Source organism: Hemicordylus capensis, chromosome 1 (assembly GCF_027244095.1).
Source record: "Hemicordylus capensis ecotype Gifberg chromosome 1, rHemCap1.1.pri, whole genome shotgun sequence".
Lineage (NCBI taxonomy): Eukaryota > Metazoa > Chordata > Lepidosauria > Squamata > Cordylidae > Hemicordylus > Hemicordylus capensis.
Window position 1 is genome coordinate 126,583,147 of NC_069657.1, and position 23,490 is coordinate 126,606,636.

The following is a 23,490-nucleotide window of genomic DNA, read 5'->3' on the forward strand; positions in this document are numbered from 1 at the left end:
CATTCTGGACCATAGTGAATGTGCTGAGTTACTATACTATAAATAAATAAAAGCTCTCTGTATATATTTATCCCTAAATTTGGTTATTGTTCTGTTTTCAAGGGGCATTCATTTAGATATAGCTAAATTAATTTGGAATTTTGCTTTGTTCCCAAAAGTAAGGGTGGTTGCTTGATTTTTCTTTGCTGAAAATAAAAAATTGAAAATAAAAGTAGAGAAGATAAAACTGGAAAATACAGAGTGACTATAAGGGTGCTTCCTCATTTTGTTCTTCACAAATCATTGTAGGGCCCAAAGGGAGAGAATGTCGGTTCGATCACACAGCCTCTTCCAAGCAGCTACTTGATCTTCAGGGCAGCTTCCGAATCGGATGGTGAGTTTTTGTCCTTCCTATACATCTAGATTGCTGTTCATCACTTTCCCACTAACCAACACAAATCGTTCTGCACAAGGACTTGGTATTTGGATCACAACGTTTTTTGAACAACTCAGAACTCCTCTTCACTTTCCAGCACTGCTGCAACTTGGTTCTAAACTACATGTTACTTAAGGAAGTATGGGTTCTGCCAGCTTACACTTTTTAAAGCAAGATGTAGCTGGAAAAAACATGTAATGGCGCTGTGCTAGTGTTTCTCTGCCTCTCCTTCCAGATCACTGGCCACAGTTGCCAGGAGCCAAGTAACACTAATTCATTTACATCACTTTTTCCAGCTGCATGTTACTGGAGAGATGTGGGTCAATGGAGCTCACTTGTCTTCCTGTAATGTTCCATTTGAGCCTCACTCTGTAGTCCTGAAGTTAGTTTGCGGAACAATGTGACTTAAGTAGCCATTGATCCTCTCCTTGCCAATTTCAGTTGATTTCGTGGGCTGGTGCTTATTGAGATCTAGTTGACAAATTCGCCTTATGTTACCTTTGTTTTTAAAACACAAGATCTAATGAAATGAACTGATTCATGCTGACCCCCTCAAGACTTGGAATATTAACTAAAATGAAGGAAATCGATGTAAACACTTGATAACCACAGCCACCCACCCCTGAAACCAACATTGGGATTATTTACGTTCTGTTGTCTAAGCTGACAAAAGTATTCTTGCACAAAGTGAAAACAACTTTAATAGAAACAAATTTTTATACTTGTGTCTTCTAGCAACTGTCCAGTTACAGCAGGTTTCCTAGCAGTACTTTAAAACAGTCATCTTGTTTTTCCTGTGGGACCGCTATTTTGTTGTTCATACTATTAACATCTATAACTTTCCTTATGCCTGAGATGTTTTCTGTCCCCAGGTACTTCATATTTCCAGCAATGAGTAGATAAGGTCCAATTTGTCTTTGCTTCCTACTACTACTACTACAACAAATATTTATATACCGCTCTCAAAGTGGTTTACATAGATATAAATAAACAAACAAATAAATAAGAGGAACGCCCTTAAATGAAAATGGCTAGGGGGAAGGGTGATATTAGATTAACTATTACTGGAGTCTTATTATTTTAACTTACTATCTGTCTTGATGTGTTTACTTCCCCTCCTTGTTCCCCCACCTTGGATGGGGTGAGCAAACACTGCCATCCAAGGCTATTGAAATGTACGTGTAGTCCTAGTTCTTGGGGGCCATCTTGATCTCTTCATTTTTGTGTAGTAATTGCCTTGCCACAGTCAGTTCAGTCATCAAATGGTTCTTTAGAAGAGTGCTCCTGATTGGGCCATTGCTTTCCTCAAAGTGCTTGACACTGAGCTTTGTGCTGAGTTGTTTACCTCAGCAGCCATTTTTGTTTTGATGGCAAGAACCACCTTTTACTACAGCTGAAATGTATGCAAAATATTTAAAGGTAAACTGCTTCAGGCTTCTTTCCTTTCCCTTCCTGAGCTCAATTACCAAACTAAATCTTGTGGGGTAAATTATTGCCTTCTACCTAACATTTTCTATCCTGCTCTAACCCACAGTCCAAGATGGGAACAAATTCCTTTGTGGGAGTGTTGAGGGGGTGGATCAAGTGTTTCAAATGTTGGTTAGGTTAAGACAGCTTGGGGAAGAGAGATGAGGAAACCAACCAGTCCCTCAGGCCTTTGAGGCAATTTAATAGCTTCAATAACTGTCTATCAATCACAGTCTTAAAAGCTTTTGTCTCCTTAGAGATCAATTTAACTTGCCATTCCATTTAACTGAACTACAAAACATGCAGTTCAGAACATTGTGGTCATTCTCGCTGGGGAGGCTGGCACAGAATTTTTATCCTATGGAATTGTTTGACCTATCTTATTTACAGTAGCCTTGGGATACGCCAATCTTCACTTGTTAGTAGTTGCTCACTGTAAACTTCTTGCACTCGAGCAACAGCCTGTTCCTTTCTGTGTCCTCAAGCAGACCTCTATTTCCTCACAAATTGCTTCTTGATTATTAATTTATTACACTTTTATACCATTCCATCCAAAGGCTCTGGGCGGTGTACAACAGGTAAAATACTACAACAAACAGCAATTAAAACAAACAGATTAAAACAATATTAAAAACCTACAACCATTCAGAGCCATTTAAAACCAATTTAAAATACATTAAAATAATTTAAAACAACAACAACAACTTTGGAAGGCCAGGCCAAACAAGCAAGTCTTTAGGGCTCTCTTGAAGGCCGGCCAACAATGTGCCCAGACTATGGATATGTGCCAGGAGTGTATTCCATAGGCCAGGAGCAGCTACAGAGAAGGTCCAGCTCCGAGTCACCACTAGACATGCCGGTGGTAACTGGAGATGGTCCTCTCCAAATGAGCTCAACATGCAATGGGGATCGTACAGAAGAAGGCGCTCTCTAAGGTAACCCAGACCTAAGCCGTTTAGGGCTTTAAAGGTAATATCCAGCGCTTTGTATTTTGCCCGGAAAGATATTGGTAGCCAATGCAACTGTTGGCATCATATGGTCTCTCCGAGTCACCCCAGAGAACAGTCTGGCTGCTCATTTTGTACGTAGTACAGAAACTTCAGTTCGTTCAAAGGCCGCCCCATGTAGAGTGCATTGCAATAGTCAAGTCTGGAGGTTACCAGCTGATGCATCACTGTAAAAAAACAAATCCAAGAACACTTAAGGGTTGGTTTATCCTCTATATAGTTTCAAATTTTCAAAATCTGCCAGTTGAAAAGGAGCTGTATATGATACTCTTAATAGGTCCCTGACTGCTGCTTTTGGATCTTGGCTTTTCTTCAAGAAATTCATACACTATTATTCCATTTTATCTTTCCAACAACCTTGGGTGGTAAGAAAGGTTAGCATAAAAAAGAGAGACTTGTTTAAAGTCCATGTGGCTTGCTAAACAGAGATTTGGACCATGTTTTCCTGGTCTAGATCTAGCACCGCGCTATCTCTCTTTGCTACATGCTCAGCCTCAGAGAACGTACTAACCAGGCGCATGGGGGTTGAATGGGGAATGGTAGGCCACAGTGTTTTCATCCAGAACTATGTTGTTCTTTAGGCAGTACCTCATGTATAATGGGCTACCAAGTTTCACTGTACTGATCTATCAGCATCTACTGGACATCATTTTGATGGGGATAGTGCTACACACAGCTGTAGTTTTTCAACGATGGCTTGCGCTACATGCCTCTGCCAAATCAGCTGCACTAGCCATTGTGCAAAGTATAGTGTAAAGCACTGGCCGAATAAGAGTCCATAGCAAAATGATTAGGGAGGTCCCTAAGCAGGCAGAACTCTTCTTGCACTGTGTTGCATCAGACTGGCATATCTGTCTATGTTGGGCCTGCTGATATGATCTAATTTCTCCGGTGTACTGCTTATGTTCTAATCTTAAGAAACAGCTGTTGGGGTAAATGTCTGTGTTCACCATTCAGCCTTGATGGGATTAAGTGGAGTGTGGTGTGTTTATCCCAAATACAGGTGTTTGGTCTAACTGCCATAGAGAAAGAGATGTTGAAATGGAAGCCATAGCCAAAGAGGTGGATGCTGAAAAGAACTGAATGAAGGACAGAGTTTCCTTTGAGCCAAGCGGGCATTCCTTCCATGAGGCAGAGTGAGCCAGTTGCCTCAGGGGCAGGGGGCAAAAAGCACTGGGCACCACCACGAGCACCACTCCACAAGCCACCTGTCGCCAGTTGCCACTGACCTTCCTCATTCCCCTGGGGCACACTGCCCATTTCCCCCTCCTTACCTCACTGGGGAGTACACCTCTTCCGCCCTCCAGTGTGAACAAGGAATGCCTCTGCTGGCTTGGTGATGCAAGTCCACTTCAGATGTTATTTCTTGATGTGGTGCTCGCAGTTATGGTGCCGGAAGCGGGTAGGCAGTTCCACCCCAGCATGGTCACTCCCGCCTAGAACCTCGCCGCTCAGAGTTACAGCAGCATTTGTGTTTGTGCCAGGCTGCCGGTCACAGAGGCAGCAGCCATCACAGTTACAGTATATATGCCTTTTCACACAAACACCACTGTAACAATGAGTGGTGAGGTCTGGGGATGAAAGACAGCACCAGGGCAGGACTCTGTTTTCAACACTGTAACTGTGAGCACCATGTCAGGGGCTAACATCTGGAGAAAGCTTTAGTTTGAGAGTGTGTGTTTGCCCTTGCTGCTGCTGCTTGATCTGAGAATGCTGAGCACTCAACTGTAGGAGTGGGACGGGTGTCGTACTGTCCTTCACCTAAGCAGCAGGATGCTCTGGACCACCCCAGGAGCCAAGACCCATCACAGTTCAGTTCTGTAGCTTGATTTGGGTGCCAGCCAGGATTAGATGCTTCAGCATGTGCAGAGTGTTTTTCTCTTGGTGTTGAGTAACAACAACCAGCCATTTTCACCTTTGGGAGAAGGGTTTCAAAAGTACAAGTTATGAGTTCAGAATGGCCTGAATTCCCAATTCTTCTTATTTTGGAAATTAAGCCCTGGGTAGGAGTGATACGTGGACTCTCTTGCAGCTTTCTAGTCATGCTTGCGGCCTCCTTCAAAGTTTGTAAGCATTCATATATCATCTCCCCCCCCACTGCCCATCCAATTACTAGAAAGAATTTAGTTAAATATATTTGCATGGATAATGCTGCTAAAATCAGACAGGTTCATTTCTTAAAGGTAAAAAGGAGGAGAGTCTTTTGTGAAGTGAGCTATGCAGACTTAGGGTATGTTGCTTCTTAATGTACACAACATGAGTTGTGTGGCTTAAACTCTTCAGACTTGTTAGGCTTAAAAAAGACAAACTAGAATTCCTGTGGTCTACCCTGTGTTTAAATTTGCAAAGCAAGAGTGCATACTCTTGGGATCTCTTAACCAATACTACCCCAAGTTGCCTGACAATGAGACAATGCAGTAACCCGCAACAGCACACAAAATATGCTGTTCTCCCACCCCGCCACCCGCTTTCTCCACCAAGACTTGCTTAAAGGGGACTATCCACAAGGCACCTCCCAAACAGCCCTAGGTGGGCACTCTTCCCTCTGGAAAAGTGGTGGGGTGACCGCGGAGAAGATAAGGACCTGCTTCTTAAGGGAAGTACTCCCCACCCTGCCCGCTGCTGCCCAAGCCTGTTCGGGCACATCTCTAACCTGTAGGTGGCAGAGACTGAACCTGGGGCTTTCTGCCTGCAAAGCAGATCATCACTACTGAGCTACAGCTCCATCCCCATAACCATGAGATACTAGAGATGGTAGTAATAGTTCTGTTCTAGTAGGGAGGTTTTGTTTTGGCACCACAGAAAAAGGAAACACAGCTGTGTCACACTTGTTGCTACTGTTTGGGCACATGTTTGTTGGAAGCTGTCTGTGAAGCTGAAATACACACTCTGTGTGTCAAAGAATCATGGCAGGGTTTATTTTCCTTTTGCACAAATGGTGAGTGCAGCCCATTCCACAAGCATCCTCTTACTCCAGAATCCTCTAATAGGAAGAAAGGAGCCAGCTTCATCCTTTTGCAGATCAGAGACCTCACTTTTCCGTGCTTTGGGATTTGAGCACAGAGGTTTGCCCTGCCTGCTCATTACTTGGAGAGGTCTCTGGCCTGGCAGTATCCACACACCTCGACCCCTGTCTGAGGTCATCTGCTTAGCAAAGAGAGATCCCTCTTGCCTGCAACTCGTGTTTCCATCCCCTACTCCTTTCCACTGACCCAGCACACCTAGGGAGTTGAGGTCCTAAAGGCAGCTCAGGTTGCTTCTCCACAAAGTTGTTGGGCTTCAGCTCCATGCTCTCCTCCCTTCCTTGACCAACTTTTCTCCTGTTTTTGCCTTTGATTCCCCAAGTCTCTAAGTGACCCAGGCTCATATCCCAAGGTATGAGCTGGATCTTGAAAATCTAAATGGCAAGTGTGCACCTCTCATCTGTGGGGCCGCTGGTTGAGATGTAAAGATTTAAGGGGAAACCTCTTTAAATTTAAACATTAAATGGGCAGCTAACCACCTGTCCGTTGATAGGTGGCTTGCTGGTCATTTAAATGGGCAAAAGGGAAGCCAGCACTCAACTGAAAAGAAGCTCATCTTTTGCTCAACATAATGTCAGAAAATTGTGACATTCCAACCTCACCCAACAGTTTAGGTCCCGCCAACAATTCCCCCCCCCCACCCCCGATCAGGTTGGATCGGATCTGATCTGACAATTTACCACATGCACAGATCTACTGTTTAGCTAACTCTTGCTTAGCTGTCAGAAATAAATGAAGGGCAGATTGTCACTTGGATATCATTGCGGAAGGTACATACAGTATGTATATAATCTGCTACTTTTAAAAATCCATAGAAGCAGCAATCAAGAAAAGATTGGGCACAACTTTTGTGTGCTCTGTCAGTGTCACTGTTTGAACTTCTGAGAATCAAAGTGATTTGGATGTTCTTATGCCACTTACATAGATGGTACTCTCATTTTTTTTCAGTTTAAAAAGGACAAACACCTCCCATTCAGTTCAATAATCAATACAGTTAACAATTTATTGCATTTGGCAGCCGAGTCACTCCTATGTGATATTTTCCAGCTATGATCATTTCGGTGCTCTAACTTCTTTTACTTGAAGATCTGAATGATATGTGTTTTCTGTTGATTTGGGGTGCAAATGGGGAAGCTGCTATTGCTGGTGGCCTCATTTCAGATTCTCAGAGCTAGGTGCAGCAGATAATTAATTCTAAAGGCACAGCACCACCTATAGGATACAAGGATATATAGTACTGAACTCGGCATACAGCAGGCATATTGCAGTTCACCTAGATTGCCCTTGTCACTGCTAGTTCTGTAGGATGCTAATTCAAACAATGTGGGTGAAGATACTGGGCCCTCTGAGTTTTCATGGCCTCCTTGCCAGGAATTGACCACCATTTGGCTTATTAAGTCTTCATGAACCCTAAGGGCCCCCAAAGTTTTGGGTGCTATAGAAATATGTCTGTTTAATAAAGGGGTTGTAGAGCCCCAGGAAAAGTAGCAGTAGTGCAGAGATTCCTGCCTCGAATCTCCCTGTCTTCCTCGCTGCCAGCCCTGGAGCACAGCTACCACCGCAACAGATGTGTTTGGACGCAGCAAGCACAGTCGTCATCAGCTAGCCTTTGGTGGGGATGGAAGAGACATTTTGGCCTGATCGCACCCACCGCTTGCCTGCCTCTGTCCATGGCAACTGTGCCCAGCCTGTCAATCCCAAATTCTTGCACAGTGGTGAGTGGCACACCAGATGGGGTAATGGGCTGGTCTGGCCATGGAGCCATCACCACTGCTGCCACTACTGGGCTGCTTCCTCTCCTTCTCCTCTGGCAGATCCCCTCCCAGGGATGGCACAGGGTTTGAGATGATGCCCCAATTCATTCCCCTCCACAAAGGACAATGCCAGTTGCAGAAGTTAGCCTAGTCAACCTCAGAACCTATGGGCCATGGAGTAGTAGTACTGTGTCTGTGGGAGACTGTCATATATCCAGCCATATGAGATACGAATAGATGAATCAGCCTACATGTATAGCCCCTGATGTCCCATGTTTTTCAGAAAAGCCTGGGAGGACTTCAAGTAAGAGGGAGAGAGAGAGAGAGAGAGAGAGAGAGAGAGAGAGAGAGAGAGAGAGCTGACATGCCTGGAGAACCAGCAAATGGGCCTTGGTTAGGCCTCGGCTCCTCCTCCTTACAGAGTTCTCTGTACTACTTAGCCCTTGCTAGGTTGACACTGACCACTGATTCTCCCAGCTTCTGTCTACCTGCATGTTGTCTTGTGTTGTCCATTGATCTGGATTGTGGGCTGCATGGCTGGCAATAGCTGTACAGACCACTGTTCCCTCTAAGGCGTGCACATGTGCACGCTCTCAGACATTTTTGGATGTCCACTCAGTAAATTTTAGATCCTGCTCAGGCTGAATCAAGATGGCCCCATTCTGTGTGCAAGTGCGGACACACTGCCTTGATACTGCCGCCCAGAACAAGACTCATTCTGCACAGAGATGGAAAAAATTATAGGGACAACTGATGTAGACTGTTCCCTTCCTGGCAGTTGTGTTTAAGGGTTTCCCCCCAAATGGACTTCCCACAGCCTTTTCCTTTCTCAAGGAATCCCAGCTGGGGACCAGGTATCATCTGTAACTATCAGCATCCTCCACCTTGCAACTTTCTAAGTATGTTTCAAGTGTATAAGGCTCTACACATGATCCGTGTGTAGAGTCGAAAAAGGTTCCGCAGGGAGAATGGGCTTGACCTGCTCTCCCTGCAGACGATCAACCACCCCTCCCTGGGAAGGCAGATCGTCCGCCTAGACGAGCGGTAGCTTTGCTCGGGCACTCTCACGCCCAGCCGTGTCTCATCCGGTAGCTCCGGGGGTCGGGCGAAGGGAAGCACCACCATGCGGTCCCCCCCCCCCGGAGCCCCAGTAATGCACCACATGAGTGCATTCCTAGGGTCCCCCCTCCCCGAGTGTGTCCGCTGCGGCTGCAATCAGCCGCAGCAGACACACAACCCCCCCAAAATGGGGTTGTGTTTAGCACTCACTCTGCTAACCTCATTGAAGGGGCAGAGCATTTAGGCGGGCTTGCCACCGGGAGGCACATGGCTCCTGTTGCTGCACACAAGCAGCAGAAACTGGGCTGGGCTCCCTTAGCTCAGTATCTGCTGCTCATGAGAATTGCCTCTTTGTGTGCCTACTTGTTCATTTTTGTTTCAATAATCTTAAGCCAGGTCTGTAGCAGGAACTTGTCTTTAAGGGAGCACTTCTTGCTGCCTTTGGATTGTTGCAAAAGCTTGGATCATCCAATACATTTTCAGCACATGTACAGAGTTTGTAGTTTTGTTGAAGCTCTGCACCCACTCTGGGTGACCTTGATATTGTATGCACGCAAACCCTAACAAGATTGGAAATTGGGTGTAGATGAGTGGAAACCCATGCAGATTTGAAAATAAAGTGTGCCGTCAAGTCAATTTCGACTCCTGGCACCCACAGAGCCCTGTGGTTTTCTTTTGGTAGAATACAGGAGAATAGCCACCCTTTATCTATTCCTCTTCACCTCTTCCTTCCCGTTCCCCCGGAACACGCTCACACTTACTCATATTTGTTGCACTCACTAGCCCTATTTAGACAGACATCAGGTTATATGTGTATACAAGTATCTGTACACACATGCATGTTTTGTATGTGAATCTACATGCATTCGTTTTTAAAAGTGAAGCTGGGTGCAGGTTCCTTAAATGCAGAGTACGGATAAGAAATATACTACTGGATGTATGTTGAAAATAATGTGTGAATAACTGTGTGTTTACAGATCTGGACCTGCATACACTATAAATTTTGCCCCCCCTCCCACCCCTGCTTTGAGGGTGGGGAAGGCAGGAGGAGGCAATGATGCTTCAAGTCTCTTATGCTGGTGCAGCATTTCCCCACCACCTCCCCATCTGCAAATGGGAACCTCCCAGGATGTTTCCATTTGTGGAGGTGGATAGGAGAAGACAATAGCAGTACAAGATAACTGTGATACCATAGCTTCCTTCTCAGGACTTCCTTCTCTTAGAGGGCCCTGGTGGTGTGCGGGGCCCAGGGCAAATCAGCCAGTGCCACCCCTTCCAATTAATTCTAATGGGGGTTAACAGGGCAGGGTCTGGGGCAGTCGCCCTGCTTGCCATGCCCTAAGGACAGCCCTGCTCCTTCTGACACCCCCCCCCCAATACAGGCCCTAAAATCTTGGGTTTGGTCATAGATCTGACTTGGTTGATCCCTGACTCCATGTTTGATCTCATTAGCAAGGCAAGGATTGTTGTGGCTGTGTTTCTTTGACTGTGCTGTCTGGTTTGGGTCCAGAAAATCTTAGTCGATCTAGTTGCCTTTTTTGCTGGCTGGCATCCCAGATGTCTTCTTCCAGATATAGCCTTTTGTGTACAGAAATTGCTTGCTGCAAGCCTGGGAATGCAACTCTCTGGGAGTGTAATGATGTTTGCTTTTGAGGAAGGTATGTCTGTCATTTGGAAGAGAAGGGTCCTTTGAATTCTGGAGTTGTACCATTGAGGAAAGGGGATTGGAGGACTTTGCAGTGCAACATGGAAGCTACTATTTTATAAATGTCTTCCTTAAGCTGGTCTAGCAGTTTGTGTTGTTATATACAGAGCCATTTATTTCACAATAATAATTATGTCCTTGTGTGTTCCATTTTTCTTATTGAGCGGCATTTTTTAACAGTAGTATGTTTGTGACTGAGCACCACAGCAAGTTTCATAGATTAGAATGACTAAAACAACATTTGGGAGAGTATTTCCACCAGTATAGTGCTCCTAGATCAAATTATGCCACCAGGGTTAGGGAAGTATTTCAGAATGAACAGCGCTTAATCACTAATGAAAGGAGAAGCTAATTATCCACAGCAGCTTTGAATCTGCAGCCCAGTGTGCCAGCAAAGTAATATATAAGATTGAGTACTAATCTTCATCTGCCTGCCAGCCTCACAGCTGGTAGAAGACCAACTCAGGTGACAGTGGCCATTCATATTGCTCTCTTGGAAGGGTCTCTGATACTAGCATAGACTTCGCAAAGCTGTATGGTGGCCTGCTGAGCAGAGAGAAGCAGGATATGGGCAATGGATACCCATATACTCTCCTAACGGCATTTTGTTGTAAAATGAGGAGAGAAGGGGGTACATCAGTGTGTCTTTTAAGAAGGATTTTTTGCAAGAGTGAGAATACGACTTCTTTGGGTCAGGCATTGGTGCTGCTGTAGCTGTAATGGCACAAACCACCACATCTTGTCATGGCTTTGAACCTGGCATTTATATCTTGTCTGTTTACTAGGTGGGAGTCTGTCTTGCCAGTAGAATTGAAACCAAAGCCATGTACTGTTGTGCTAAAACATGGAAAGTGATTGTTGTGGCAGGTTCCCATGACCACCCAAAAGTAAGTACAAAGGGACTGGAGGTTCCCAACAAGTGAGTGCTCCCGATGCGAGCTGGTACTTCCACACCTTTCCATGACATCTGAACCCACCAATGTTGGGTGGAGACCATTGAATTCCCCCATCTGCCCCACATTCTCCTCCAGTTTCAAATGTTGGGCGGGGAGGGGGAATTCAGTACTCTCTACCTGACCTTGGAGGCCATGTTCCCTCTAACAGGGATTCCCAGATGTTGTTCACAACAACTCCCAGCATCCCTAGCTGTCATGCCTTTGGCTAGGAATTATGGGAGTGGTAGTCAACAACTTTTGCAAATCCATGTTAGAGGGAACACTGATTGGAGGGTTCAGACATCATGGAAAGAGATGAAAGTAACAGCTTGTGCTGGGAACATGTGCTCACTGGGAACCTCTGGTTCCTTCCTATTCACTTTTGAGTGATTGTGTAAACCTGCCATTACCTGTAGCATAATTGTGAGATACTTGAAAAATAAATAAATAGTGTGCCTTGGCTCCAAACTGAGAATTGATGGTAGCAGCCTCAGTTGCAGAATATTCTGTAATGGATTCTCCCTGACAGGCCATGGATGCATTGAGTACATATTGCAAATTCCCATCTGTATTCCCTATCAGTGTATGAAAACTGCCAATGCTATTGCTAGGAGAGGCTTTTGTAGGTATTGCATGAATTTCATAGTGCTTACAGGTACAAGAAAAGGGTGAAATTAATTAGAGCTTTGTAGCCTAGCCATTTAACAAGTACTGTGAGTCTTAAATTGTCTCCATCCAGATTCTGCAGGATTATGTTAGCTGGTATCTCTGTGATATGAGGGTTAATGATAGACTCTAATATTTCTGTTTAGAAGTATCCCCCAGATACTTTGGGGGGAAATAATTCTGCTCACAGGTGTCTGGTTCACCAAATCAGCTCAAGTTCAGGGGCTCTCAGTCACGACCCCTGGGGTGGTCACAAGCAACTTGAAGAGAGATCAGGAGGCAGCTGTTGGGAGACAGATGTTTCTTCCAATTTCTCCAGGGTGCAGGGATGATCGGGGAATGGCAGGAAGCCGATAGGGCAACAATCACACCATGTACGAGACCAAAGACAAGCACAGTAATGATGCTTCCAGTTAATTGGCCAAAGAAGCACAGCTGATGTGCCTACCCTGGGCTTTGTGTGTGATGGAGCAGGCAGGTGATTTTTGGCCCCTGTCTGCCTCCCATTGCCTCTGACTTTTCCCATGCCTGACCAAACACGGACCAAAAGGCAGGCACAGCAAGGGCACCTTTTTTGGCCAATGGGCTAGAAGAGAGTTCCCTCCTGGGAGATGAGCATTCACAAGCATGAAACAACATGAATCTAGCTATCTGCTTCCCCATTTAGAACTGGAATTGTTGTTGGGTTAACACTGAGACAGCTAGGCAGTAAATATACTAATGGGGACATCTGTCCATGGTTTTCAGTTTTTCTGAAAACTGGTTCTCAATTTTTCAGATGATATAATTTATTCATTTCTACCTAATCATATGAAACCAGTAGCTTTAATTGTGGGGGTTGTGTAATTTTATATATTGTTTAAGGGGGTCACAGTATCAAAATGTTTGAAAACTCCTTGTTTAAGTCAGTAGGGGTGTGTGGGGTTGGGGAGAGATAGAATTTGTAGTTACAGTGTTAAATACTTTCTTGAGTTAGGAATTTGGAAGTGAGAACTTAAAAAGTGTCACTGAAAATTTCTGTTGCTGATGCTCCTGTAGGAGCATCATGTCCTCTATAGCCACTTAGATAAACTTGGTTGTGGATTGCATTATGAGAAACATAGGTCATCAAAGCTGAGCATGGAGTGTACATCCATTAATGCCTCCGTTCTTGAATTTCTATGCAAATACCAACTATTTGTGCAAAATGAAAAATCTGTGCTTACATTTTTCTATGGGGAAATCAACTGAGCCAAGTACACATGAACACAGTCTTTCAGATGTTGTAATGCCGCCAAAATATTTTTCAGTGCCCAATTTCCAACCAGTATTGTAGACACAGAACAGTTCTTGCATTGTAAATACCATTAACTTGGGCTCTCGAAGGATAAAGTGAGACTCCCAGTTAGTGGTGGAGAGCTGAGGTCCCACTCCAGATTAGTTTGGATTGTGCCAGGGCTCAATCAACGGGGGAAGCTGCCATTTTCAAAAACCTTTTGGAAAAAAGCTTCTCTAGTTCCTCAGGGATGTCAACATTTTGTCATAGTGGGCCTCCCCAAGTCAAGAGAGTAATTCTTCAGGGGAAAGAGTGGTCAGGAAAATATCAGTTAGAAATGGAAGAAGAACATTTCATAACTCGTAAGAAAAACTTTTCATAATTGTCTTTGCACAACTTAGGAATGTTTTGCTGCTGCCCTTTTGTTGTTGTAACCCCAGCTTCTTTTGTCTGTGATTGTATTTTCTCAGGAAACCTTATCCACTGCTGTTTTGGTTTTGTAAATGTTATGTTAAACACTCTCTTAAAGTCAATCTGTATTGCAGAACATAAGTGTGTGTGTGTTTGTGTGTGTGTCTGTGTATATTTTGCTAGTTACCTTGAGAGCTAAATAATGTTCTGAGATTTTTCATGTTTGGATCACCACCTGAAAGACAAGGTTATTTGTGTGGAGCATTTTGAAGAGTGCAGCTGAATATTAAACGTTAACACTTGCTCCAAATCCATTTGGTCTCATGCTTTCAAAGCATTTTAAATCCTTGCTGCATCATATTATTTCCTTCATTTAAAATGGATTAAATATGGATACATGAAATGAAAAGTAGTCATGTGAACATTTGCATTCTCCTGTTTGACCTCTGTGCTTAGAAAAGTGGTTTTGTGTGTTCCAGGCCGATGCTGGTTGGATGCTCTGGAATTGGCCTTGCGCTGCTCCAGCCTCTTCAGGCTTAGTGCCTCCAAACAAGGGAAGGATGGAGAACTGAACTGCTCAACTGATTCTTCACACGCAGGACTGTACAACCTATTGCACACAGCTACAATCTCGGATCAGGAACTTTTCCAGTAAGAATGTGCTTTCCCTTAGTGTGTGTACTTTGAAGACTGGTGATGTCTACACAAGAGGGCTTTTAATTCATCCACTTAATGGCTGGGTTCAGACCTATGGCAGAACCACCATTCATTCATGGTTTTCCATTTTGTCTGGACCGGAACCTGCAAACAGAATGAGGTTTGTTTGGGGACAACAAACCAGGTTATGGAACAACAATTAAAAATTGGTTTGTGAGCCACTGTTTGTGGCTTCATATTATGTCTGAATTCACAGACCCTTGGCAAAGCAGAGTTAAGAAGCATTTTTCTGTTCCGGGGACTTGCTTCAAGAAGAAAAAAGCAATAAACCTACGAAACTATGCACTGAGTAGATGGGGAACAAAAGCAGACATGCAGCTCTCTGTGACTTGCCTGTTGTATGTCTGGAATCTCAAACCATAGTAAGGGTTCTTAACTATGGTTCACACAAGCTATGATTTCACATTGTCTTGAATTCAGCTTAATTCTGTGTAGCTGCCCATACCATAGCAGTAAGTAAGTAAGCTCTGTTTTATGACAGGAACATCATTTTACTGTTATCAGGACAGCATCTTGGTTGTGTAGGTAATTCTCCATGCACTGGTTTTATAGAAGTTTTTCTTTTGAGTGACTTCCAGAATTTAGATACTAACTTCCCATATCTGGAAAGTATTCACGATGAAAAATGTTGCTCATATATCACAGTATGATTTTGTAATCATGCTGTATAATTAAAAATTATAAAACTAAAAATTAGTTGGAGTTTTTGGGGAGTAACTGGTGTGCACACTGTTACTTGAGAGTAAAGTGGGGAGTGGACAACAAGATGGAAAATGCGGTTCAGTGTTAACAAGTGTAAAGTGATGCATATTGGGGCAAAAAAAACCCAACTTCACATATATGCTAATAGGGTCTGAGCTGTCAGTGACTGACCAGGAGAAGGATCTTGGCGTCATGGCAGACAGCTTGTTGAAAGTGTCGACTCAATGTGCGGCAGCTGTGAAAAAGGCCAATTCCATGCTTGGAATCATGAGGAAGGGGTTTGAAAATAAAACTCTAATATTATAATGCCCTCATACAAAACTATGGTGCAGCCATAAATGACGACTGTGGGGAGACATGATAGAGGTCTATAAAAGCATGCATGGTGTAGAGAAAGTGGATAGAGAGAAGTTCTTCTCCCTCTCACATAACACTAGAACCAGGGGTCATCCCATGAAATTGATTGCCAGGAAATCTAGGACCAACAAACGGAAGTACTTTTTCACACAACACATAATCAACTTGTGGAATTCTCTGCCACAAGATGTGGTGACAGCCAACAACCTGGATGGCTTTAGGAGACGTTTGGATAACCTCATGGAGGAAAGGGAGGGCATGCCCTCAACTCCTGCCTGTAGGCTTCCAGCGGCATCTGGTGGGCCATTGTGTGAAACAGGATGCCGGACTAGATAGGCCTTGGGCCTGATCCAGAAGGGCTGTTCTTATGACCACATTGGGAGTACTGTGTGCAGTTCTGATCACCATATCTTAAGAAGGACATTGTAGAACTGGAAAAGATACAGAAGAAGGCAGCCAAGATCATCACGGGTCTAGAGCACCTTCCTTACGAGGCAAGTCTACAACACCTGGGGCTTATCGTTTAGAAAAAAGCCAACTGAGGGGAGACATGATAGAGGTCTGTAAAATCATGCATGGTGTGGAGAAAGTGGATAGAGATAATTTTGTCTTGCTCTCGCACAGGAGCGACTGGTGCAGGAACCACCAGGGGCAGGGTGGCGAGAGGCACCTTTTAAGCACAAATTAATAGCTGTGTACCTCCACTCCAGCTGCAGCAAAGCCCTTCCCTCTCCAGTGGCCAGGTGAGTGGCGGAGCTGATCCACCACCGCAGGGAGTGTTGGGCAGCGTGCTGCTGTTTGGAGTAGTTTGCAGCTGGAGCGAGGAGGCAGGCTCCTACCTGCCTCCCCGCACGTGAACAAAATTCAATTTGAAGGCTCTGTTGCTTGCATGACACAAGAGGTGTGCCTCATCAAGCAGCAGATCCGGAGGAGAAGTCCTCCAGCATCCCTTAATGCACTGAGCCATGAGCTAATTCTGCCATGCTAGGAGCCTGGTGCATTGAGGAAATCCCCCTCAGTTAGGCACTATTGCTGCCAGAGCGGAGGTAAACATCTATTAATTTGTGCTTAAAGGTGCCTCTCGCCGCCCGCCACCCCCCACCCCCTGGCAGAGCTTGCACCAACCGCTCCTGCTCTCGCATAACACTAGAACTAGGGGTCATCCCATGAAACTGATTGCAAAGAAATTTGGGACTGACAAAAGTAAGTACTTTTTCACACAATGTATGGAACAACCTATGTATGGGATTCCAACAACCTATGGAATTCTTTGCCACAAGATGTGGTGACAGCCAACAGCCTGGATGGCTTTAAGAGGGGCTTAGATAAATTCATGGAGGACAAGTCCATCAATGGCTACTAGTCAGAAGGTTATAGGCCACATCCAGCCTCAGAGGCAAGATGTCTCTAAATACTAGTTGCAGGGTAGTGATGTGCAAACAGGTTTGACCTTGAACATGTTTGACATTGAACTGGTTTGGTTCGACCATTTGGGTTTGAACCAAACCACCCACTGTTCGGTCTGACCCCAGACGGAAACCCCACCCACCCCCTGTGGTTCACGAGTTTTGTTTTGTTTTTTAGTGTTTTTCCCACTTATTCCTCCGGGGGAGTTGAGGCTGCGGGGGAATGCATGTCTGTGGAGGTTCCCCCTCCCTTAAGCCGTAAGGTTCCCCCTCCCACCTCTGGCCTCCCTTAAGCTTGGACCCAGGCCACGCAGAGACCTGTTGCGCAGGTGCGGCAGCCTCCAAAATGGCTGCTGCACCAATTGGGGAGGACTGATGAGCAGCTGAAGAGCAGCCATGGCTTAAAGGAGATCAGTGTGGGGAGGGGGAACCTCCACTGACCCCACTGCCTCGAACAACTTCCCCGGAGGATGTAAGTGGAGGGGAAAAAAACCTTTTAAAATAAGCTCGTGAACTTGGGGGGGTGGTTCAAAGGGGTGCTGGACTGAACTGGCTCTAGGCTGTTTTGGGTCCAGTTCGGACTCAACACGGACCAGCTGGTTCCGTCCACACCCCTATTGCAAGGGAGTGGCAGTAGGAGAGAGGGCTCTTCCCTGTGGGCTTGCCTGTCTGTGGGCTTCCTGGAGGCATCTGGTGGGCCACTCTGTGAAGCAGGATGCTGGACTAGATGGGCCTTGGGCCTGAAAAGCAGGGCTTTTCTTATGTTCTTATTAAAAATAAAGACCTTATTAGAGCAGCGGCAACCTGCCCCTCACCATGGTTCAGTTACAGATTCAGAAGTCAAGGCTTTCAAGTTGCAAACTGGATTTGACTGCGTCTTTGGTGCAAATGTTTCGAACGATTTAGTGCCTGTCTCGCCAATGTATTCTGTAGGCCAGGGTTTATTTACTTTATTTATTTATTTATTTGATTTATATACCGCCCTTCCAAAAATGGCTCAGGGCGGTTTACAATTAAAACAAACTTGTAAAACAATGAAAAGCTAAAACAAACTAAAAACAATAACACAACAATTAACAATTTAAAAACATTTTAAAACAAGAATTAAACATTGTCCCTAGACCCCAGCTCAAGACGACACATGGAGTTAATATGGATGAAAAGGGCCACAACTTTGTTAACTATTACACAAAGCATGGCAGACTGGAACACCAGGTGACTAATCACCCTTAGAGAACAGTGCGGGCCAATAGAAGCAGGTCAGAACTCTGAAGTCCTACTCATCACCCTACTGGGCGACACACCCTGGCTCGGGAATGGGCAGGTACGCCCCACTCAATTCCTTCAAAGCCAACCCCCCCTTCTGTAAGAGAGCATCTGGGTTGCACATAAATGTGTAACAGACCTGCAGGATCTAATCTCCACACTCCAATGTGTGTGACAAGTGCACCTTACGTATTTTGACATATTTTCTAACCCAAATCAAATCATACATGGAAAATTGGTGGAGGGTGGGTGGTTATCAGCCTGCAGCTAAGTAGTCATGGCCCCACAGGGTCCTGAGCATCCCTGTTTCTCCTAACCTAAAGAAGAAAAGGACTGAGGCTGGACGACCAAGAGGAAGTGTGGGTGCATTGGCAGCTAAGTTTAAACAAGCACAACATCCTGTAGTGGGTGTACGTGGTGCAAAAGTGAAGGTGCACACCTTAACCTTACAACTGTTGTGCTTTTTGGTGCATGAGTGGCTCTGGAAGCACCTTAACTCTTCTCTTAAACCCAAGGATTTTTGATCCTTGAATTCCTATTATGACTGTGAAATATTTCTACATGTCTAAGTATAATCCTCCCACCATGAACAATGCACTTTGTACCATTCTGCCTTCTGCTGTGTGTTCCTAATATTTAGATGAACATTGGTGACAATATCTATTGATTTCTAAATGTTTCTACTTGGAGTACACATCTATCAGCTAGACATCAGAGGGGTAAAAATTCAGCAGGAAAAATGAGATGATTAAATGAAGATAACTTTTTCAAGAATTATCACTTATTATCACTCCCACCTCTCTGAGTGATTTATCATCATTCCCACCCATTCAGGTATTATACAAAACTGAGAAGATCTTAGATTTATCGTTGAAAGCTTTCTCATGTTGAGATTAATTCTCCAATTAAGGATCTTCGCCCTAGGGAATTAGGCCAATTAAGCTGACATGTTCCTATTAGCAGGTCAGTTAATTACATTTAATGTGTTCTTTGGATTATTTAAACTATGCTTTGAAAAAAAATTTTTTTTAAAGATGCAGCCATTGTGGCTGAAAGAAATCCATCATCCCCTGTGGAAGAATGTACTCCTGAGTTTGTTCTGTATTTCTGTGCTGGCTGCCTCATTTCTCTTTTATAAGGATGACTAGTTAATTTTGGCCCGTTGAACAACGGGCCCTAGTAACGGCTCTCCTGTCCCCCCGCTGCCATTCCCCCTCCCTCCCTCATTAAGGGCCAAATCGGCCCAGGCACTTGCCCCCGCAGCTTCCGCCGCCGACCAACCGCCCGCCCACCCAGCTGCCGATACCTCCTTGCCCCCGGAACACGTCCTCCGCTTGATCCGCTGCTCAATTAACAGAAGGAGAGAGGTGCTCGCATGCAGAGCTCCACTCTCTTTAAAGTCTCTTCCCAAACTGGCACTTTGCGTCCTTGCCGCCCAAACCGCCAGTTTGGGAAGAGACTTTAAAGAGAGTGGAGCTCTGCATGCGAGCACCTCTCTCCTTCTGTTAATTGAGCAGCGGATCAAGCGGAGGACGTGTTCCGGGGGCAAGGAGGTATCGGCAGCTGGGTGGGCGGGCGGTTGGTCGGCGGCGGAAGCTGCGGGGGCAAGTGCCTGGGCCGATTTGGCCCTTAATGGGGGGGGTCAGCTGGGAGGGAGGGTCGGCGGCGTCGGCTGCGGGTACCTTTTAAAAAATATTTAAGTGGCCTCCGCTCCACCTCCGGCCTCCGTCTCTTTTGGCCGAGGCAGCGGCGGAGCCGCTGCCTCGCCCAGTTTACCCCGGCGCCGGTTTTCCGGCTTCTTCGGGGCGGCCGCTTCTGGCCGCCCAAGATGGCTGCCGGGTACCGGCGAGCGTGTCTCCCTTGCCCTGTTCTGGGCCTGCGCTTCGCGCAGGCGCAGAACAGGGCAGGGAGGCACGGACACACGCTTGGTGTCCATCCACGGACGGACACCAAGCGTTTTATTAGAGAGGATGGTAATGAAGAGTAGACAATAAAAGCTGTCCTCTCTGTCTGTTACTAGAACATCCCTGCAAGTAAGCATCTAAATGGAAACTGTTAGAGCCTCCATCTCAAAGGGTATGGATTGGTGAGGTATGGGAAATGATTATGCATAAATAAGCATGTCAGTTGAGAGGAATCAAAGATCTGTCTATCCCAGAATCATTTCTTACTGCTTAATTTCCATTCCTGGGGGCCAAAATACATGTGTCCTTAAACCTATATTTGCAAGACAAGCTTCCTGTGGAATTTAGCGGCAAGTGAACTTTTTATCTTAAAAAATTAGCCATGGGTCCCTCACTGACCCAGCCTCACAGTTTGCCACATGATAAGAATGACACTTTCCCCCTGTACCATTTTCACCCTGAAAATCACCCTACCACACACACATACCAGGACCACCAGCGGTCTGCTGCAAATTGACATTTTGGGGACAAATTGCTGCTTTAGAGGGGATTTTCTGGGTGAAAATACTAACCCTCACTGTGCATCATACTCCCAAGCTGATTTGTGGCGTGGGGGCAGGGTGCATGCATAGCTAATTTTTAAAGATAAAAGGACCACTTCTGACTTGCTTCTGTGTTAATCACATCTTTACAAGATAGGCTGAACACCATATGAAGTTTGGCCCTACAAGGCTAAAAGAAACATATCCTCAAACAATATCTGTATATTTCCCTTTTATTGATGTTGATGGCAACTTCTCCTTTACTTTCTTTTAATATTTGTTTCAAATATTTTCATGGTTCTGTTGTGTTTGATTCTAATCTGGCTTGGCATATTATAGGATTTTTGTAACTTTGTCTTGTTCCCCAGTGTACTTTTGCTACTACCCAGCAGTTTGTTGGTGCTGCTCTGTCTCATGATTATGCTGAACTTTTAAGAAATCCTCCTTCACTTATGTGAAAGAATCCTTATCGCAGTAAAAACGACGAAGAAAAATGCCCACCAACCTGCACAGCTGTTCCAGGAGGCTCCTTAGCATTGAGTCTTTCCTATCTATGGAGATGCCCTGCCAATACCGGTGGGAGTGTCTTTTTCTCAGCATTTTGAAGTTTGCCTGTCTTCGGACTTGTGCTTTACTGCACATTTTATAGTTCTGAATTATCTTATTTGAAACTGAGCCAAGCTGTTGCACTTTGCTAATCTGCTAGCCTCCCTCCCCCATATACTTAGGATATAGCATCTGTCTTCCTTCTACTGGTTTGTATGATGTTTGGCCATTAAGCAGGGTTGTCAGATCAAAATGTCAAAAGCAGGAGACATTCTGAAGCTGGGGTGTGTGTTTGGCTAATGCCTTTGAGATGGAGCGTTCTGAAACGTGGGGAGTACACTTATATTTTATTCAGCTCTCATGTTCTAAGGGTTGCTCTCTCAAAATCTAGTAACCTGGCATGCAGTGGTAATATTTAGGGAGATTACAGATAAAGGTTTTATTTGCTTTGCGTCAATCTGTCCTGAACATAACAGTTTCTCTTTATTCAGAGATGCAGAGAATATTTCTCTGAATCTAGAGAGTCAGTACAGGGGTTCCTCTCTCCCCCGCTGTTGCAAAGTAGCGAAATCAGTGACATAGCAAGTGTTTAGAGAAATGGCTGGCTCTTCCTCTTCTAATCACATCTTGGCAACAAAACCTGTGGGTGGCTTTAGGCACACTATTATCTGCCAGTCTTGAGCATCTGGAGTGGTTGAAGATTAATAAGTAAAAGTGTACGTGTGTGTACGTGTGCGAGAGAGAGCCTTTCCCTCTAACATGGGAATAGTAATACTGGCCTACTTTTACAATGGGGTGTGTGTGTGTGTGTGTGTGTGTGTGTGTGTATAAGGATTACTGATAACTCATGTGAAGGGAATCTACTACCCTGCACTATTTTTAGTTCCATTACCCTCTACCAGACTGAAGAGCCCGGACTAGCAATTATAGTGCTGTCCAAAGAACTGTACAAGAAGTTTCACAAGCTCAAAGAGGTTTTTGACATGTTTTTCTGAAGCGTTGTGTGTCCTTGTCCCGCATGGTGAGCCTCTTTTGAAACCGAGGGGAGTTTCAAAAACAGTGTTTCATATTGCATGGGGCAGGCAGGAAATCAACTATCAGCTGTTCAAAAAGGGAAAATTCAAAAGTCCCATTGTGCATAGGGCTTGAGCACATCTAAAATAACATTTTGCATTTCAATGGCTGTTAAGGAAGGTCTAGTTTATGCAAACAGGTGAACCAGAGGCTAGCCAACTTGGGCATTGGCCAAAGGCCCAGGGCCTTAAAAGGGCCTGTTGCTGACCCCTGGGGGTAGGGGGAGGAGGATGGCACTGAGAAATATTCCAAGTTTCTGCTGCTATCATCAAGATAAGTCTTCCCCAAACTCTTGTAGGGACTTATTTAGTGGCCTTGGTGGTGCTGTTCTGGCACTTGCCATTGTTTTGTATCATGTCACTGGACATGATGGCAGGGGTGTTGCATTATTGGTAAAGGATGATGGTGGCTATTTATACAACAGCAGGAATGGGGAACATTATAGGGGGTGGGAATGGGCATCCCCATCACCACAGGGGTGTGCACAAATGCATGTGGCAGGGGGTCCCCCATGAACCTAAAGCTGTCACAGAAGTGGGCTCTTAGTGGCTTTTCTAGATCCAGGGCCCTTCTAGGTTGTTTTTGAAGGCACCCATTTGTGTGTGGTCTCTTCCCACATGGACTTGCATACAGCTGTATATACAATGACTGCCAGTGAATGAGGTTGGGTTTAAAGTGCCCTATACACAATGCTTCTTGGTGTGAAGTGGGCCTAAGAGCTGAGTGGAGGTGATTATGGTTGGTAAACGATGTGTACATGAGCTTCCCAAAATTAAATACAGGTATATCCTTCCTGACTGAAGAAATATCCTTTCTCTGTTATGTTCTCCAGATGGGTATGAGGGATATTTTTCATAAAGCAACAAGACCACAGTACCTGTCTACTGAAAAAATGCTGCCGTGGTGGACAGTACTGAACAACAAAATTGGTTGTGTGCCCTCAAAGAAATCAAATATTTGATCTTTTTAAATAATATACAAAGAAGCAACGTACCACCCTTCAGGTAGCTTTAGTATGGGATCAGGTCATGTAGGTCTTCTCACTTGGATTGAAAAGCTGACTTGCAATATGTTGGTGTCTATTAAATCCTTTCTTTCAGGTTTTATTAAATCCTTTTTTTTTCAGATGATCCTAGCCATTATACACTACAGTTCTTTTCTGAAATGAAATGAAAGAGAAGGTCCAACTCACCTAATAAGAGCAGGCATGGGGCCATTGGCAGACTCTAAAGATGTTGCTTGGCCCCAAGTCTGAAATTACTACATTTGATTGATGTGC

General features: G+C 44.9%; 1 protein-coding gene across 5 annotated transcripts in view; it reads left to right on the forward strand.

Moving 5' to 3' along the window:
- Positions 1–23,490, forward strand: part of OSBPL5 (oxysterol binding protein like 5) — a 268,153-nt gene that overhangs the window by 212,897 nt on the left and 31,766 nt on the right. For all 5 annotated transcript variants that reach the window (XM_053283574.1, XM_053283575.1, XM_053283576.1 and 2 more), the window contains 2 exons: positions 289–373; positions 14,177–14,348. In XM_053283574.1, the coding sequence (XP_053139549.1) occupies positions 289–373; positions 14,177–14,348 (257 nt within the window). The remainder of the gene's footprint in view (positions 1–288; positions 374–14,176; positions 14,349–23,490) is intronic.